Source organism: Nanorana parkeri, unplaced genomic scaffold (genome assembly GCF_000935625.1).
Source record: "Nanorana parkeri isolate BGI_ZX_2015 unplaced genomic scaffold, ASM93562v1 scaffold990, whole genome shotgun sequence".
Taxonomy (NCBI): Eukaryota; Metazoa; Chordata; class Amphibia; order Anura; family Dicroglossidae; genus Nanorana; species Nanorana parkeri.
Window position 1 is genome coordinate 551151 of NW_017307258.1, and position 19644 is coordinate 570794.

Here is a 19644-nt window from a genome sequence, read left to right on the forward strand (position 1 = left end):
GACGAGTGTCGTATATTTTTGCCCCCCCCCCCCCCCCTTTGTATGAGTGTTCGATGCTTTGAAGCATTGCGAGTGAAAGAAAGACCTATCGCTTTGTGCAGCTGTGAGTGTAAATTATACAGCTGTAGCCTGTAATGTTAGATTTTATACTCTTTGTAACAGTATATATCTTGTAGAAGTTACAGAATGAGAATTTAGCAAGCAACAGCGCTATCCATCATTTTTACAGAGAGAAACCATGACAAATAAAATAATTAGAACAGCCAGGTTTTGCGCATAGCAAGAGACCAGAGATTAGGACTTAAGCTGGTGGACTTTGGAACATTTCCTTCAGTCCAAAGATTTGCAGTTGGCTGGTGGCTTCCTTCTGTGAGCTGACCTTTTTTAAGTGATGAATATATATGACTGTAGCACAGCATTGTAGCCGGCAGACTTGGAGCTACAGGAGGCATATCAAAAGGCCTGAGTTCAGTGCAAAGATAATGAACTTGTCTGAAGCTGTGGGACTTCAGCATGATTCATATATCCCATATCGTATTTGGTCACCAGAAAGTTTTTTTTTCTTATGGCTCAGAGAAAGAGTTGTGTGTCGAACTTTTTGTGTCCCATAAATGCATATCATTATAGAGTAATATGTATAAGGTTAATGTTGATGCATGCACAATTACTATACTGTCACACTATATTGTCATGTAAGTGCATATATGGTAAGTAAAGTGTAAGTTTAGCTCTTGCAGGTACCTTTCACAGAGATCACAGGACTTAAAGGAGAACTATGAGGTGAGTGCTTTTCACTCACCTCATAGTTCTAGTCTCAGTCTCTTTGTCACAGGTCGGCTCAGTAGATCGGGAGGTGAACGAACACATACCGGCGTTCGCTCACCTCTCGATCCTGTCACGGCTCTCTGCCGTCAAGGGGAGGGGTTGGATTCCCCCCTCCCCGCTCCGATCCGCCAGCGCTGACTGGCGGAACGGACAGGGGAGGGGGCGGGTACAGCTGGCTCTGCCTCTAGATAGGTAGAGTCAGCTGTCAGTCACGCAGCTGGGCGGATCCAGGCACAATTGTCGGGATCCGCTTCAGCTGCGGCGTCTCAGTATACTGAGCTTGCGGTATACTGAGCCTAGGGTGACGGGAGGACGCTAGTTTGTGTCCTCCCATTACCCTAAGGAGAACTATGGGGAAAAGCCTTAACCCCATAGTTCTCCTTTTTAAGGCACTGTTCAGGGTCAGCATCCACGTCCTGAACTGGTATCTGTGTGGTTCTTGGCTGTGTTCACAAATACAAAGACACCCCTCTGCTGTAGCCTCTCCCCATGCTACAAAGTTACAATATTGAAGTCTGGGTGTGCACAACTGCTTTTTAATGATAAATTGTACAACTATTTTGTACTCTTACTGTATATAGTAAGATACCAGGAATGTATTTGTGCAGACTTGTAAAGTCTCCAAAAGGTTAAATTTGAATCTGCAACAATTGGGTAGCAAGTTGTCTTTGGCCTACCAAGCCCTGTATAAAAATTCTATAACACATTTCAGTAGCTATAAGAGCACAGTGGCTTAAATTTTGTTTTTGTTATCGTCCGTCTTTTGTTTTTTTCCCAAATATAAAAAGGAGCATAAAACTATTTGCTCTTCTTATTCGATTTTTAGTATTCTTGTTCCAGTGAGCAGGCGGAACCCTAGTCTTCTTGTCACATGTTCAGTTGTGTATTCTTTTCAGCTTTGTTGACCAGCGGGTTTAACTAAATGCAACAGCATTGTAACTTTAATGGGTAGGCACATTTACCATACCGTGTAGGAAATGTTGCATATAGGATATATAGGTACAGGGCACAGAATACGTTCTGGAAAGGCATTGCATGCATCCTAATGCCTACTTCCTATAGCGCAGTATTAGCCCGGTGTGTGTATGTATGTATATAAATATAATGCTATGAAACTGTTTGTATAAAGTTGATCAAAACTTATAGATCAAAACTTATAGATTTTATTTGAGTGAGCCAGGCGATTTGGAGATCAATAGCTAGTGAGTCAAATCTCCTTGCATGTCCTTACAGCTCAGTGACTACACCAAGAAAACCAAAAATGTAGGTGCTGTCTGTAACTTTTTTTTTTAATTGATAACCTACTCTTCTGTAGCTGTGATGTCACAGTAGTTCATTTAGAATTCAGGAATGATACTAGGATTATGTCCTCCAACTGACATGAGCAGAAAGTTTGAAAAATGAAAGATATTGGCTCTAATTTTATAGGTCCATGTCTGCCCACCTTTTTATGTTCACATGTCTAATGGCCTCAACTACAATACATTCTATTAAAATGTTGGTAAACTCTTTGATGGCATATCCGTTTTTCCAGTGTAGACCTATTCACCTACAATTCAAGATCACTGTGTTTAGTCCAGGAAGTCCTTCCTGGACTTGAAAGCTGTTTTTCAAGGCATTTTTCCTCCCTCTCACGTCCTGCCATTGCTGCCATGTACATCTGACATATTTTGGGTGTTTGATCCATGGATATGTTTTGGGATCCTGAATATATCCTCAGGGGTCCCCCTGTCCACCAACAACTGGAGCTTATGCCTGTGTGCTTACTCCACTGTGTTGATGGGTTAGTGGGTATTATTCGTCTAATATCCAGAATGAGTCTCCTTTTCAATACACTTGGAAGAATCCTTTGGCTCAAATGTTGTTCTGGGAACATTTGTGCAAGAATCGCCTGTTGTGTATGCCCTGATGGGGAATGCCTCTGTGGTGGGTGAATCCCTGGACAACTTTATCATGAATGTCACTAGGTAAAAGGGCACCCACCCTTTTGCCCCAGTATGAAGAGGGCTAAGCTACAGCCTGGAAAACCCTCCACGTCAGAGCCTAAGAAGAGAACCTTTCATAACTCCTAGGCCAAGTCCAAAGGAATGCCTGGGATTCAGTTCTACTGTAAATTCTGGACTCCAAAATTATCTGCAAGTCAAGCAAGTCCTTGTCCCAATAAGAGGGCACTTCCATTTGTCAAAGTAGGGGGCGTGGTGGTGTCTTTTGGCCTTTGCGGCCACCTGGTCCCTGATCTTTCACATGTTTGGATCCAGAATGTGGTTTCCAGGTGCTACAAGCTAGAATTTCAAACTCTGCCCCACTTCATGTTATCAATTTTGCCGATGTCTAAGCTGCTCAGGTGCAGCTGCTTTCTCAAAGAGTCCTAGCCATAGTTCTGGACAAGGAAAGGTTCCAGGATTTTTACGCAAGCCTGTTTCCAAAGTTAAAGAGGGCATTCACCTCGTTCTGGATCTAAAAGTTCTCAACACCTTCCTTCAGGTACAAAATTTTAACCGGAACACAAGCCAAGGTTGGTAACAGCTGAGCAATGGAGTACCAAGTCAGGAACCAGAAGCTAGGTTGGGTTCACAAGTTGGAGTCGGTAACAGCCGAGCGGCGGAATACAAAGTCTGGAACAGGAGCATAGTCTGGGTCACAAGCCAAGAATGGTTACAGTCAGTCAAAGAGGTACAGGGCAAAAAGCAGAATTCATTCCCCAGTAGGCAGCCTGAGGTCACAATGGACAGGCAGAAAGTCAGAAGGCAGGCCAGGTCATTCACAGGTAAGCAGGATAACAAATCAGGTCACAGGTACTCGGAAACAAGCTGAAGACCACTAAGCAATTTGTCCACATCACAAAACTGTTTACATAAAAGCGGTTTGAGGTGTATGCTAATGTATGTGCACCTTCACGCTAGTCCATACACGTCTGCATGCTAATGTGCGCTTACCTGCAGTTCTATGCAGAGGACCATGGGCAATAGCATGTGCTTGAACTTGACTTCTGAAATGCACTGGACTTTCCTTATATCACTGCTGGACCTTTATTATTATTATTATACAGGATTTATATAGCGCCAATAGTTTGCACAGCGCTTTACAATATAAGGAAGACATTACAGTCACAATACAATTCAAGACAAGATGGTAAGGAGGGCCCTGCCCGTGAGGGCTTACAATCTAAAAGTGAGGAGCAAGTGATACATGAGGAGGTAGCTGTGCGGGGATGATTGTTTGAGAAAGTGATTGTTCATGTTCAGTGGTTAGGTTCAGGTGGGATAGGCTTCCCTGAAGAGATGAGTCTTAAGGGATCGCCTAAAGGCAGTCCGTGTGGGAGATAGACAGACAGGTTGGGGTAGAGAGTTCCATAGGATGGGAGAGACTCTTTAGACTGCAAGTTCATCTGATCAAGATTCAGTTGGACAATACCACGACACTGACTTATGTCAACCATCGGGGAGGAATCAGAAGTCTCGCAGCTTATAGAAAAGTCGATCATAGGGGACAAGATTTTTTTGAAAAGTCGATCATATGCTGGTTTGGGCCAAACTGCACAGTCCAGCGCTGTCCGCCATGCGCATCCCAGGCATGGAGAACTGGCAGGCAGACTTGCTCAGTTGTCAGCATTTAAACTCAGAGGGATGGTCTCTTCACATTATATATACTTGCATTGGTCCAGCTTGGTACTGGCCAAGTATACATAAAATATACCTGGCATGGCCACAAGGGACCTGTAAAACATGATTAGCATCTACTATAGTGCTTTACAGCAATCTTCCAGGTCCTGCACAGCAGCCATTCAACAAACAGCATTTTCATGAATCAATATTAGCTATTCTCTGATTGGATGAGCGCTGGTGCCCTTTGTAAAATTAGAGAACTCCTACTATTCATTCAATTGACTATGCAGTCCCTTTTTAAATATCGTATCTCATTCAGTAGATTTTATTTCAGAGAAAAAGCTATTCAGTTGAAACATGTCTGTAAAACATAATGGCATATAGATGGTTTATCCTGTGTTGTAAAATAGTATATTTTGCTATTTTCATTTGGATATTCAACATAATAGTTTTCTGTTACATTGTGTTTCCTCTAAACAGACCAAAAAAAAATTCAGTCCAGAAGAAAAAAAAATGACTTACAAGAAGTATCTGGTGCTTAGTGTTTGTGAATGTTCAAAAAACGAACAAATAGGAAATCTTTCACTCTATTAGATCTGGCGTTGCATAGCTATGGTCACTACTCTCCATTGGGCCCCCATATGATAAAATATTGCTATATTTTACAGATCACAGCAGTTTCTTTCCTTTGACAGATTGGGTCACTAAAAATCTCCCAAAATATCAATGCAACATTCAGCTTATCTGCCCAATAATGAAGGGCAATTTCAGAATCTATGTATGAATATTTTTCTTCCACTTTCCCCAAGAGATATTAATGCAAAAATGTTGCATTAAGATGATCTTTGTGTAAATGCTTAAATCGTATATCAGCTTTCTTCATTCCTGTTTAACGCCATAAATATTTCAGGCCGTGATTTACTAGTGTGGAAGAGAAAGCAGACCCCGATGGTAGAGAGCTTTTTACGCACACACGCATCCATTCACGCTTGCACCCCTTGTCCAATTCCCTCATTAATTCATTTTCTCAACGGTAAAGAATTTGGTTCTGCAACAAAGCTAAAAGCTTTTTTGGCATGGGCAGCATGTGTACTGTCCAGTAATCATGTATAAGTGACATATTTACAACTTCTAATAAATCTCTCCATTTTGTCTTTTTTGTTCCATTAAGTTGAATGAGCAGATTGAATATATACGGCCTCCTTTTCGAGGTTCCTTGCCAAGAGAGAACATCAAAGCATATCGCCGACTTCAAATATGAAATATTATAAATTGGAATGAACTGGTTCTATTTTTTTTTATACTTGTCACAGAGGAAAAATAATGGTTCTGAAAATTCTATATATTATCCCCAAAAAATTAGAGCCAAGCAAAATATGAAATTAGTGCATTATATGAGGTGACATAATCGGTTGTCATTTTTATAAAGTAATTTTACCTTTTCCTCACAGTTCAGCTTTTAATTATCTTATTTGTTCTTCCAAATTATATTGTCAGCACTGTCATTAAAATGTTAGCTTGGATTGGGCTTAGTAATATCTTAAAAACAGCAGTATGGCTGACTTTGCTTTCACAGAGAATCTTTTATTTTGATCTATAGTTCTTGTAGCAAAGGCTGCTGTGTTTTCATAGGGCTATGACATAGTGCCTAATTTTGTTTAAATATAATACTAGCTCAAATCTAAAATGGTTGAATTGGAAAAAGGTAAATATCTGTCACATACACATTTAAAACCTAACTTCCAGCAGTTAAGACATAATTCAAATTGTCCCCTCTCCACTCATTATTTTTTTTTGAGGGGAAGAGTTGGCACACAGTATTGCTCACCTTACTCCATGATCTTCCTCTCTGCCTCCTCAATTGTGACTGGTCCCCAATATCCTTTCTTCTTGACAATTTCTGACAAGTCTTGCCAGTACCGATCATCACATACAGTGAAGGACCATCAAGCAAAAGACTTTTGGGAGCAGAGGGGGAAATTTTCATTATTTTTAAATGCCCAGAGTTGGGCTTTAAGATAATTGCATACATACATTTAACCTATTCATAGCTTAAATACTTTTGTTATTCTCTCCTGACATTTCAAGCTACTAATGGTCCGCTATGATGCTAACCTATGGGCATTTTGTTGATCTTAAAGTCAAACACTTACAGGTGAAACTCGAATAATTATAATATCGTGCAAAGTTAATTTATTTCACTAATGCAACTTAAAAGGTGAAACTAATATATGAGATACTCATTACGTGCAAAGCAAGATAATTCAAGCCGTGATTTGTCATAATTGTGATGATTATGGCTTACAGCTCATGAAAACCCCAAGAACCCCAAATCCACAACCTCAAAAAAGTAGATTACATGCAATCAATAAAACAAGGATTGTACATAGAACAATATCGGACCTCTGAAAAGTACAAGCATGCATATGTACTCAGTACTTGGTTTGGGCCCCTTTTGCAGCACTTACTGCAATATCTCTTAAAGGTGAATGAAATAGTTACTATTAAAGTAGGATTGGGAAACATTCATGCACTAATGCAAACATCACTTATTATACAGGATCCAAAAAAGTAACTTTGATAAAAAAAAGTTATGAAGCATAAGATGTAAGGCAAATTAAACTTTGTGACCTTGTCACTTTAACAAATCACAACTGCGGGTGGGTATCAGGAGTAGGCACGTAGAGGTTTTCAGTAGTGTCTGAGCTACATTCCCATTGGCCCATCGTTGTGATGGACAGCCTCACCGTCAATTAGAAATGCGTTGGTGGAGAGAGGGGACAGGCAAGCTCTGTCACTGCCAGGAATTGACAAAGCTTTACCTGACCAGAACATCCTAGCATTTGGAAAGAGTGTGGGCATTAAAAGTTGCTGCTGGTATGTGTAACTGTAGGCTCCTGTACTTCATTCTTGTCAGCAGCTGGTTTTGTTTAACAGATAGATATACTTTATCTGCTCTGCTTTGGTAGTCCTACTGCCTTTTTTATATAAATATTATTACCAAGCTTTACTTATTAGTACTTTAACATCCTTTTTTGTTATCAACTGTTTTTAATTTAGCACTTGTTATTGATAATAAATGCTTTAAATATGCTGTTACTATGAGCATATTAAGGCCAAAAATTAATTTTCTTTTTGAAATAATATGGATCACAGGCACTATTATGTCTGTTGCTTAAAATGTTTAAAAAAAACATTTAGGAAGAAGGTTGATTTGCACAGTTTTACAGGGATGCTCATTTTGGAATAATCTGTTTTGAACTTTGATTTAAGCTTTGTTTTTTTTATTGCAGGAAAGAATACGAAGCTACATGAACAGAGTGAAAGAAATAACAGATCGCAAGAAAGCTGCCAGACTTGACAAAGGAGCTGCACAGAGATTTATAAAACATGCTCTGTGTGATCTTACTCCCGAAGAGGACTCTCCAGCCAAGAAAAAGTCCAAATCAAAGAAAAAATAAGAGTATTTTGTCCCTCTTCTGTTTAGACTTTTTATTGTATTTGTTTTTTTGCCATACTGATTTTGGAAATAAATGTATTTTTATGGATTAATTAAAATGTGTCTCTATTGTTAAATGTGGTTATGTTGTCACGTAACTGAATGAATTGTAAAAACAGACATTTTAAAAACAATTTAATACCAACTACTTCAATTTGGGCTGCTAACTTCACACCAAGTGACTATAGGAGGTACAGGACTGACTTACACATTTCTGTAACAGTGCACAGCCAGTAGAGATCACAGTATAACTTGTGGCTCAGATTTAGCCCTCGTTCTCACCTGAACGTTTTGTAGCGCGTTCTACGCTCGACGAACGCTCTACAAAACGCTCAAAAATATAAATCCCATTGTATTCAATGGTCTCGTTCCCACCTTGGCGTATTTCCGCCCGTCCCTAACGCGCTACAAAACGGCCCACGCCTGAAAAGGTACATGTACTACTTTGGGCCATTTTGTTTTGCGTTTCCATTGGGATACAGCCAAGTAGCCTTCGGAAACGTGCGGCTTTTTTACAGCGAATCGCGGTAAAAAGAATGTGCGACGGTCGCGCATATGCAATACGCCTAGGTGTGAACGAGACCTTAGAGTTTTTGGATATCCTCCCTGCTTATTGGACAGAGATGATGTGACGTCTGCCCTGGTACCCCAACTAGATACCGCTGTCGCTGAAGTCCCTCTTCACCGGAACACCCACATAGTGTATTACAGCATGTTTACCCAAAACACCAGACCAGGCAAGGTGTGCAGTAAAGCTGAGAGAGAGTGAGCTTTATTAAACTTATCAGATTTTGTACAGTATAAAAATAATGTAAGTGCATAATCACTTTATGACCACTAGACAGCCTAGCACCACAGTTTAGTCATTTATCCCACCATGTTCCTATCCCACAGAGTGGATACAATTTTGGGGTACTTCCCGGGGAACTGTGGGGATCCCATGGTACTATTCAGTAGCTGTGAGGACCTGGATGTTACAGTTCAAAAAGTGAAATCATCCCTGGACACTGGCTCAAGCGATAGCAGTCCAGGGTTTCTGGGCAACGTCTGTGCAGTAAGGGAATCCCGCTAAATGTTAGTATCCAGCACTCCTATTCCTATGGAAGCGTTGGGATGCAAATCACCCCTCACTTGCCCCCGCCCCACAACTATCTTCCACATAGAAGAGCAACATCCTGGGGTACAGGGATATGGAAGCGACTCGGGTCTAAGTTCAGTGGCAGCCATCTCAGTCTCCAGGTGTGATACAGTTCTATGCAGTCTTGCCTGACACCCGGCTAGTGGCAGCAGGTTCTTCTCCATAAACTATGTAAAATTCATGGCCTGGTAATCGTCTCTTTTCAGATATTGAAGTCCACAAGGATGGGTGATAACTTGGTAATCCAGACCAAAGTAAAACGCCAACTCCGGTAGTTCATTGTGAATCTGCTCTTTCTGCGAAATCGTGTTAATTTACAAGTCCCGACAACCTCATTCCCATGACAGATGATGATGCTGATTCATTGATGAATAAACAAGTTGGAAGTGACAAGTACAGCTGCTGACAGGTTTTAAGTTTTAGCTTGCCAGTTAACGATTAAATTTTTAGGTTAGAGAGTGGGCTCACCAGGTAACATTTGTTTGTTCGCATAAAGAACATTCGCTATGCATATAAAAAAAATTCACTAAAAGGAACAATTACCCAGATGTGCAGGTTCATTTAATTTAGTTTTATGGGTTTTGTAGGCATCCGTTTCATTTTTCTTATGTTGGGGGACGCGGCGGGTTTTTTGCAACCTTGTGTTCATGATGTGGTTACTGTACTGATGATGTTACGTGTGTCTGTAACTGCCTTTGTGTTATACTTTGATGCCCTTATTGAAAATGTTTTAAAATGAATACAATGCGTTTGGAACTAACAAACAAAACGTACTAAGATTTACCAACATCTGTTCTTCAGTGCTAACATTGGTTACTACAAAATTTACTGTATTTATGCACACTCCATGGACAGGTATACTTTAACGTTGGCCATATTAATATAGGAGATTTTACAGAATCAAAAACTTTCAGGTGGAGCTGGACTTAAACTCAAAGTCCCTATTCACACCTGGGCGTTTTGCCGCTCAAAGCTAAGCGCTACAAAACTCTCAACACAAGAAATCTCATTTATTTCTATGGCTCCTGTTCACACCTGAGAGTTTTGTCCCAAGCTGTAAAACGCTGGAAAAGGTACATGAGCTTCTTTGAGGCAGATTACAGCATGTTTGGCTGCATAGACTTCAATCCAAGCGCATGAAAACGTGAAACACATGCGTTTTATACATTTATGTGCGTGTTTGTGCAAACGTTTGCTTATTCACCACAATGCATTTCAATCTGCTCAATAAAATGTGCGTAAAAATGTGCAGAACCACGTTAAACATGCTAGATGGTACACTTTCAAATGTGTGCAAGAAAATGTGTGCTATATGCGCGAAAACGCTGACGCCTAGGTGTGAACGGAGACTTAGATGTGAGGGGTTCCTCGGCTAGCAACTGGATTAATTGTGCATGGAACACTGGGGATGTCACTGCTTTGCCGCCATTTTTACTGTCAATCCAAATATGCTAAATGTAATATATCTGGTCTAAAACCAAAAAGGTGCAACATGCCCAGAATGTGTCAGTGATGTTCTGTTTTTTGTTTTGTTTGTTTAAAGGCAAAATGCAGTAAAGGAAAATTTAAACAGGAAGAATTTGTCCACAGTATAAATAATGCAGCCCTTGGCTCAGTAATGTTGTAACTTTGCACTCACTATAGAGTCCGCGACTAGAAGTGGCAACCATGCAAAGTATGTCTAATTCCTGACGACTTTTGAATATGCTGCCTGCTCAGTTGTCTCTGCCTTCAACACTTTCTTAGTCACTTGCCCTGATACACTACATGACCAATAATACTATTGAACATACTAACCAATTCATTGAGTTAGGGTGTTTACAGTGAAGGTGTTATTGCTACAGCATACAAAGACATTTTAAACAATTGTTCAGTTCCAGCTTTGTAGCAATAGTTTGGAGAAGGCCCCTTTTGTTACCGCATGACTGTCCACATGCACAAAGCCTGATCCCTTCACACCTAAGTCATTAGACGAGTTAGGTGTGGAGGGACTTGGGTGGCCCGCACAGAGCCCTGACCTAAACCCTACCAAACGCCTTTTAATATGTATTGGAATGCTGAGTGCCAGCCAGGTCTTGTCCTCCATCAGTACCTGACCTCACAAATGATCTTTGGGCTGAATGACCCACAGATGCACTCAAAATGTTTGTGGAAAGCTATCCTAAAAGGGTGGAGGTTGTGATATCCCGGGGCAATAAGATGTCTGGCAAGCTTACATACATATGTGATCATCGGGTCAAACATTTGGCCACATGGTGTATATAAGTGACATATCATTACTGCGAAATATAAAGGTGAATGCTGTGTGCAGACATCCTTAACAGTTGGTGTTTTGTGGGATTAAAACAAACCTGAGTGGTTAGTGTTCGACTCTATAGTCCATTGTGCTTTGCTAGGTGTAAACTTTAGAAAAGCAAATATTACAGTAACACATTGGTATTTACTCAAATAAAAGGAGAAAGGCATGTTCTGTGCATAGGATACATTTTGGGTTTATTTACTGTTTATATGGCTGCAGCACCCGTATTGTTTCTTAAGGTCACAGAAGAAAAAACTATTGCATAGGTTTCCTGTATTTTGGCAATAAACACAGCCTGAATTTTGAATTGATGCAAGCAAGCTGTGCCAATACACATACACACCCACTATGAAAACAGGTGTGTAAATCTCTTTTTGCTAGTGTGCCAGGATGAGTTAATGCAAGGAAATATGCCTGATGATAATGAATCCAGCCTTTCAAATAAATAAAATTGAAGGGATGATACTGTTTTAAAGAAAAGGAAATATGAGGACTGACATAGCTGATATACTAGTTCCGTGGCTGTCATGCTAGCTGTTGTTTAATATGGAACAAGTGTACTTCTCATTAATTTCCCTGATCTGTAGGTTTAAAGTAAATAAAAAGGTATTTAATACTCGGTAATGCAAATGGTACCTAATAAACCCCCTTTGCATGCTCTTATGTCTCCTAAAATCACAACATTTATTATTTTTTAAATTGTGGATTTGTAGCCATGTGTCTGATAACAGAGTCACGTGGCCACAAATACAGAGCTGCTCCTTTCCTTCTATCCCAGGGGTGGAGGGCTGATGTACAAGGGGAGGAGCTGTATAAGTATTCATATTCTGTTCTTTGGTCAGACTCTTCCCCTTGCTGCGCATGTGCCGTTATTATATAATATATATTTTTAGCTCCAACAATACTCTTGGCTCAGCCACAATTACAGCACGTGTGCAGTGAGGTGAAGCATCTAACCCAAGAAGAGGATATGAATACTACTGAATATGAATACTGTTGAATTGTGCTCTGTCGGTGCCTCATAGCACAGAAGCCAAAAGCAGCAAAGTAGTAGTTTCACAAGGAGTTAGCAATGGCAGTCTTCGTATTTCTCTCAGTACGGGATTCCTTTAAATGACACATATGTAAGCTTGGATTGCTATATATTAAACATTAATATTTTTACTTTCAGTCCAGTAGGTGATGCCTAAGGCTCCTTTTCTCATTTTACTTTGCAGTAAATCCTGTTGCGTAGAGAACTAAAGCTGAAATGTACATATACAAATGAATGACCCATCTTCATGACTCAAAAAAAAAAAAGAAGAAAGCAGACAGTCTCTGCTGTTCTGTTTGGATAACCCATAATGCTCTGATTGGCGGCAACGACTGTTTGGCCAACAATTTTCAGTTTGGCTACTTCGACAAAAGTTGATTGTGTAATCGACTGTTGTCTAGCCAGCTTTAGTGTGGTAATGACAGAACAAGGTGCTTGTTTGTTCTTGTTCAGTGGTTCAGTAGGAAACTACACGAAGAGTATGAGCCAGTGAACTACCGGTAGCAAGTGTATGTCTGCAATGTTTGCAGATCAATATATCTTAAAACTTTTTTTTTTTTTTTTTAATGTAACTAAATGACTAAAATGTTTATGCTGTCATGTGGAAGGCCCTTAAAGCTATTGTTGCTACAAAGAAATTGCACATAAAAGCTGTACCTACAAAGCGCAAGGTAAAAGCATATCTATCCTGCTTCCAACAGGGCACAGAAACACAGAATACTGCTCTAATGAAGAGAAATTGTCCAATGATCTCTCTTTAGAAACCAATCCTTCAGGAAGTGTCATTCTTTAGTGTCCCCTGCTGTGCTCAAATGTTCCTCCTGCAGTCCCCTACATCACCCCTGTGTCCTGTAGTGATGTGGGGGTTCGTGGGAGGAACCACTTAACACAGCAATGGACAAAGGAGATCAATACTCCTTTGAAGTATCCATTTCTGAAGAGACTTCAGAACTGATAAATGCAAATAAAGAATTATTTGCCATTCTCCAGGTTCTTTGCCTGATCTGTCCCTTGATCCAGATTTTTTTCTTAAAATGATTCACAGACATTTGTGCTGTGGAGCTTGAGTTAGTTTTTTATTTCAAGAAAAAAAAGCCTGCCTATTCTTCACCTATTCTTGAGTGTAAAAGTGTAGCTCCCCAGAAGTCATCACTACATGTCATACAGATCAGCATTTCTCAACCAGGTTGCTTTCTGGGTGCTTCTTCAGGTGTGCCTTGAAATTTTGTGATGGTAGGACTCTATTGTGAAGGGGGGGGGGTCGGACGTCTCCTGGTGTAAAGGGGGACTTTGATGTGAAGGGGAAACTCCACCTTTTTGTGTTTTTTGCATGGGGTTCCCCCTTAAAATTACATTTTAGTGTGGGATACCTAAATCCTTTGCATGCTTTTAGAGGGTTCCATGACTGAAAAAAGGTGGAGAAACACAGATGTAGATAATATAGATGATTTGATCATTGCTACAAAAGCAAGCAGGTATGCAACTTGCAATGTCTGCAAACATATGTCTTAGACCACAGTTGTGTTGTTCTCTGTTAGAATTCTTAACTGTCATTGTTGTGATCACCACTGGCATAATTTTAGCTTCATCCACAAGCTTTAGCATTCAGCAGGAATGGACCGAGTCCTAAACATTAAATAGTAATCCTCTTCATCCTTCCTACTCTTACTCTTATCTGGTGTTCTACCCACAAAGGGTCTCCTCAGCAGATAGAAGTATAGTCCTTCTCGTAAATATGGGAAAGGGAGCTTAAAACACCAACCATTGCCTGGATATAATAAATATTAAATATTATTAATTACCTGACTAAAATTTTAATTGTGTTTGTTTTCCAAGACATAAACAAACAAAAAAACTGTATACAATAACATTATACATTCCTTTATAGAATATGGATGTAGCCATTTAGTTCCTTTTAGATGCTGAATATACCGTTTGGTGCAGCAGGCATGTCTCCTGTGTCCAGATGCCAAGCAGCAGTTACGTACATGAGCCCAGAATTCAGCTGTGCGTTTCACTAAACTCTCAATATAACTTTCATCCATTCAGATCAAACAACTCATTAAAATACAAGAAAAAGTTCACTCACCTTTCATTTATATAGAAATGTTAGCGAACTCTGAGTAAGAAGCACTTTTGTTTATATTACATTTTAATCCTCCCAAGAGCTACTGTTGTGTTATAAAAGTAAGTCATTTGTAAACAGAAAGCTGGAATAAAAGCGTCATGCTTTTGGGGGTGTATGTGAATAAAATCTACCTATAACATTTTCCCAAGTCTAATTACATGCTATAAAATATGTATTAAACTAAATGATGGCTGTAATTAGTGAGTCTCTTCAGGCAAAGGCTTAGTGCACATCTGTGAATATCCATATTGTGCAGTAGATAAATGAGAGGTGCTCCAGGCTGCACGGCTCTGTAATATTCTTACTGGGATCAATTTGTTGTTTATTCCAACACAGGAACATTCATGACTATTGTATAGACGTTAAAGGGAACGTATGGCATATTTTCAGTGAGCACTCATTGTGGGTTATCATAATGTTTACCTGAATGTCATTTTTTTAAGGGCTTTTCATATTTGTATGTGCTTTTTTGACCATATTTTCCAGATCATACTTCAGATTTACAGTTATTACACAGTATAATCAATATCACTGCTGAAAATAAAATCAATTACAGCGCATGTCACCTAGAGATTGTGCCCAATGAATCTTTATGGAAGTGACAGAGACTGTTTTGAGGTAGGGGAAGTGGCAAAGCACAGTCATGTATTTAAAATAAGGCATTAAGGGGCCTTTTCCTTTTTTGTTTCTCTTTTCTGTCCATCAGTGGCAATTTGTGGCTAGAGAAACTGTAGGGTTAGGTAGATACAGGGAATGTTCAGAGGTACAGTATCTTTACATAAATGTATCTTGAACAAAATGATTTTTAAAATAATTTTAATCATGTCTTATTTTTTTTAAATCTTAATCCACAATAGTTTTAGTTTGACCAGGTCTAGGTGAAGTGACTGAAATTCAATGGATCTGGCTATGGCTATTGTTCTGGTAAAATATAAAATAAATTAGTTTATGGGAGTGTTTGGAGATTTCTGGAATGGATTTATTAGGTAATGTTTCACATAGGAATTTTGGTAAATACCCAAAAATGAACCAATAAATCCCAATCAAAATATTGTCCACCAAGATTGTCACCAACTGTCTGCAACCTTTAAAGCTGAGAGGGGAGGTCTGCAATATTTATACACAAGGCTGTTCTATAAACCTCTTCTTTAGCACTTTATAGTTTTTCCTTTCATCCGAGAAGTGTTAATTGATGTTTTGCATGTTTCAGAAGCATGTCTCTGCCACTCCCCAAGCTCAAGAGATTACTTTGTGGCATCCTATTCCAATGGCTGTCACTTCCCCAGGGGCACAGGCTACTGTTATTTCCAGGGCACTCCACATAGCTTTTCAGTCTGGGCCTTATTCCTGCCCTATTCCAGTGTTTTTGCTCTGTAAAGGTGCCAACCATACTTTTTCTGCAGCTTGACCTTAGCTGCAAAGTTTGTGTCACACACCCCCTAATCCCCTGGGTTCTGGATCTCAGCTGCGGTAGGACAGTAAGACAACCCGTCCTTTCTACCAGTGTTCCTATAAGGGTAATACGGCTAGTCAGGCTTAACCCCTGGCGTCACTCCCAATCTGTTCGGAGAGTTAGGGGTTATAGCATCATCTGCCGTATGTTCCTGAGGAAGAGGTTTAAAGGAGGGCTACTATTGCTTCATAGGCACCTCAGTGTAGAAAGAATAATAATAACCGGTCATAAATCAATTGATATAGGGTATGCTACACGCTACTAATAGCAACAATCAATATGCAGTCTCTGGGTTGCAAAAGCCAATTGGTTGTGGTACAATGCTTAATCCCCCAGTGGGGTACTTGCGCTTATGGAGGGCAGATCCGGTGGGTTGCTGGTAGTGGTGGTAGAACCCGTTCGGCTGGGTGCTGGGTGTGGGACAGTATCCTCTGGAGGAGTAGTGCTGGAGTCGTGGTAGGGTCCCAGGAAGTCCAGTAGCCTTGTGCTGGAGGTCCAGTTCAGGGCTCCGTCAATAAAGGCATCGGGGGGCTGCAGGGTTCCAAACCGGAATAGTGGAATGCCGTGTCAGCCTCCCGACTGTGTTTAAATAGGCCGCCGTTGCATCCGATTGGAGCGCACGGACGGCCTATGACTTCCGCGTTCCAGGCTGGACATCACGCAGCGCCGGAGGAGCCGTATAGACTCTCCTCCTGGCGGTGCGTTCCAGGCTGGAACGCAGATGACGCTGCAGACGTTACAGTTTGTAATGTTTGCTGCAGCATAAATCATGCTCTGTGTCTCCTAGTTTCCAGTGCTATTCCAATGCTTTGTCATTTAAAACATATTTTATTTCTCTGAATTAATACATAATTATAAATAAATGCCTCATCTCTCCCTCTTACATTGTGGCCTAGTCAAGCTGCTTACTTACTCTCCAGAGAATGTACAATATTTGTGGCTATTGTTCTTGAAATAATACACTCTAATTTTTATTTAATGATAAAACCTTCCTGGTCTACTAAAGCTGCTTACATATTGTGCATCTAGTCTGTACAATATTTATTGCTATAGTGTTTGAAATATTACGCTCTCATTTTTATTTCATGATAAAAGCTGCCTCATCTCTCCCTCTTAAATTGCAGCCTTGTAAAGATGCTTACACACTGTGCATCAAGTCTGTACAATATTTCTTGCTGTTGTCTCAGAAATAATGTACCCTAATTTGTATTTCATTATAAAACCTGTTTCATTTCTCGCTCCTAAATTGCGGATAAGGATGAGCAAAGCAAGCAAAGTTTTGTCCATTTGGATGTTCACTCAACCCAGTTCGAAATCCATGAACCTCGAACCTCGAACATAGTGTCCAAACCCCTTTGAAGCCTATGGCTGTTTAATCGTGTTTTCTTTTTTTCTGGCTTTTTTCAAGGACAATTTGCAAGCTTTTGTGGCTGAAAGGGCAACATTGAAAATTGACAATTCCTTTAAATAACATGTTTAGGGGATTCCTTGAATAAGAGGTTTAGCACCAGTGCAATGCAACATTCAGAAAAAAAAAATGATTGCCCCTAATTGATAGTTCCTAGCCTGCTTTGTTCTGTTTTTAAAAAAACAGCATGGGGATCCCCCTCATAATCCAGGGAGGACCAGGCTAGAAAAGCCATATCAGGCCACTGTCCATCAACATAAGTGGGTACCTTGCAAGGGTGGGCACAAAACCCCCATGTTTATGGGGTCAGTGGGCTCATCCCCATCACCTTTGTTAAGTTGATATTTGGACTTTTGGTGCATTAGCTAAAAAAACTCCAATAAACGATAAAAAAAACAGTTGTTTCTTGAAGTTCCTATTCCCAGATAGCAAGCAATTGAGCAGCAAGATTGAAAATGACTTACTAAACTATTGCAGACTTGCCACGCTTCACAATTTTGTTGCACAATTACAGCAAATGTGCATTGCAAGTCTCCAGATCAACGTGCTTTGCAAAAGTGCTGTACACTTGCAGAGCTCTTGCTAAGATCAGCAGGACTCTTGCTGTAGACTTGCCAAGCAAATTTGCTACAAATTCAAAAAGTGTCAACTAGAACTTGTGATGCAAATGTTCTGCAAGTAAACAACTTGCCAGCAATGTGTACAGCAAGTTAACAAGAATTACAATTTAACCCTGCCACAAGTTTGTGGCATGTTATCCTTGCTATCTGGGTTTAAACCTCAAAAACAACAAAACACCCCAAAACATTTTTAAACAACTAAACTAAAAGACAAAAGAAACTTAAATGAAAAACGCTCAAAGGCCATTTAAACCCCTAAAATGTTTTAAACATTGCCATAGTTCTGACCTTCCTATTGACTCCAATGCATTTCCCTAGGTAAAATTTCACTGAAAATAACATTTTGCCACATTTTTGACATTTTGCTCATACTCAGTGAAATTTTGCTCATGCCTAAAGTTGAAAAACATGTAACTATGTCATGATGTTTGTGAATGAACACTGACATGCACTTTTGGAATCAACAAATATGCAGATAAAAGGAAAGAAAGGATAATATAAGTAAAAGAGGTTCTTTATCAGTTAGTGAACTGTAAAAGTGATGTTAAGCCCCTCCTCTGATACAAGTAAGCCTTATTCAATAAGCATGATAACATGATGGCCATAAGGAGGTTAGAGGTCGATGAAAAGATTTGGTACCGGTTAACTTTAAAACATTTTTTTTTATTAATGTGTGGTAGAACCATAATAATCAACTATATAAATTGCTACTAATTGCTATAAAAATCTTCTTTGTGTCACATTTCATATCAGCCAGGGATTGCAAAATAAGTTAAAGTGACTGTAGATATCACAGTTGACCTAAGACTAGAGCTAGACCAGGAGTGAAATTCAGTTGGGTATAGAAAGCAAACTAGCACTTTTAGGTAGATGACCAAATGTTACCTGGCCTGGTGGCAACGCAATTGTTATGTATTTCCAATAGGGTATGGGGTAGACTAGAGTCAACTTTGTTGGTTTTATTAAAACAAGGTTAACCTAGAGTAAAAAGATTCGCTGAGAAAAATAATTCCTTCTAGCAATAACCAGAATTGTCAATCCAGGCCTGCATGCATTTTGTAGTCCTTGAAAAGAACCTTCTGTGGTGAGTGAATTGATAATCTTGACTGGCTTGTTCAGCCTGTTGGCATAGTGATCCCTACTATGATAGGCAAATTGAAAATGACGATAACTACTGGTGGGCATATAAATATAATTGCTGAGTTATAAAAAAGAGAAAGACATAAGAACACTGAAAAGATAATGTTCTGTAAAATGGGAATGTAAATTGAAGTAAAATGTTCTAAATTATTCTGATAAAACAAATTCATCCAGTCTAGTAATTTTGTTATCTCTGGTTCACTGACATGTCTATGTTTTTTTTTTTCTGTCTGAGACGCACGGGTCAAGGAAATTCAATATGATAATTCCGTTTTTGAAAAGGTGTCATGTCGTTTCAGTGTGAACATATTTTGAGATTATGTTACACTGTAGTTAAAATACCATTTAAATATGGGCCCCCTAATTTCATGCTGATATCACTGAAGAAAAAGTAGAAATATAAAGGAACAGCATGATATAGATCAGTTTCCAAACAGCTGGAAATGACTATGAAAAAAAACAGAAATTACTTTCTTTGAAAGGAAACATTTGTTCT

General features: G+C 39.6%; 1 protein-coding gene across 1 annotated transcript in view; it reads left to right on the top strand.

Annotated features, from left to right (window-relative positions):
* C1D (C1D nuclear receptor corepressor) overlaps nucleotides 1–7917 on the top strand; it is a 31220-nt gene extending 23303 nt beyond the window's left edge. The window contains exon 5 of the mRNA XM_018566943.1: nucleotides 7724–7917. Coding sequence (XP_018422445.1) covers nucleotides 7724–7891 — 168 coding nt within the window. The 3' untranslated portion in view covers nucleotides 7892–7917. The remainder of the gene's footprint in view (nucleotides 1–7723) is intronic.
* Nucleotides 7918–19644: the final 11727 nt, after the last annotated feature.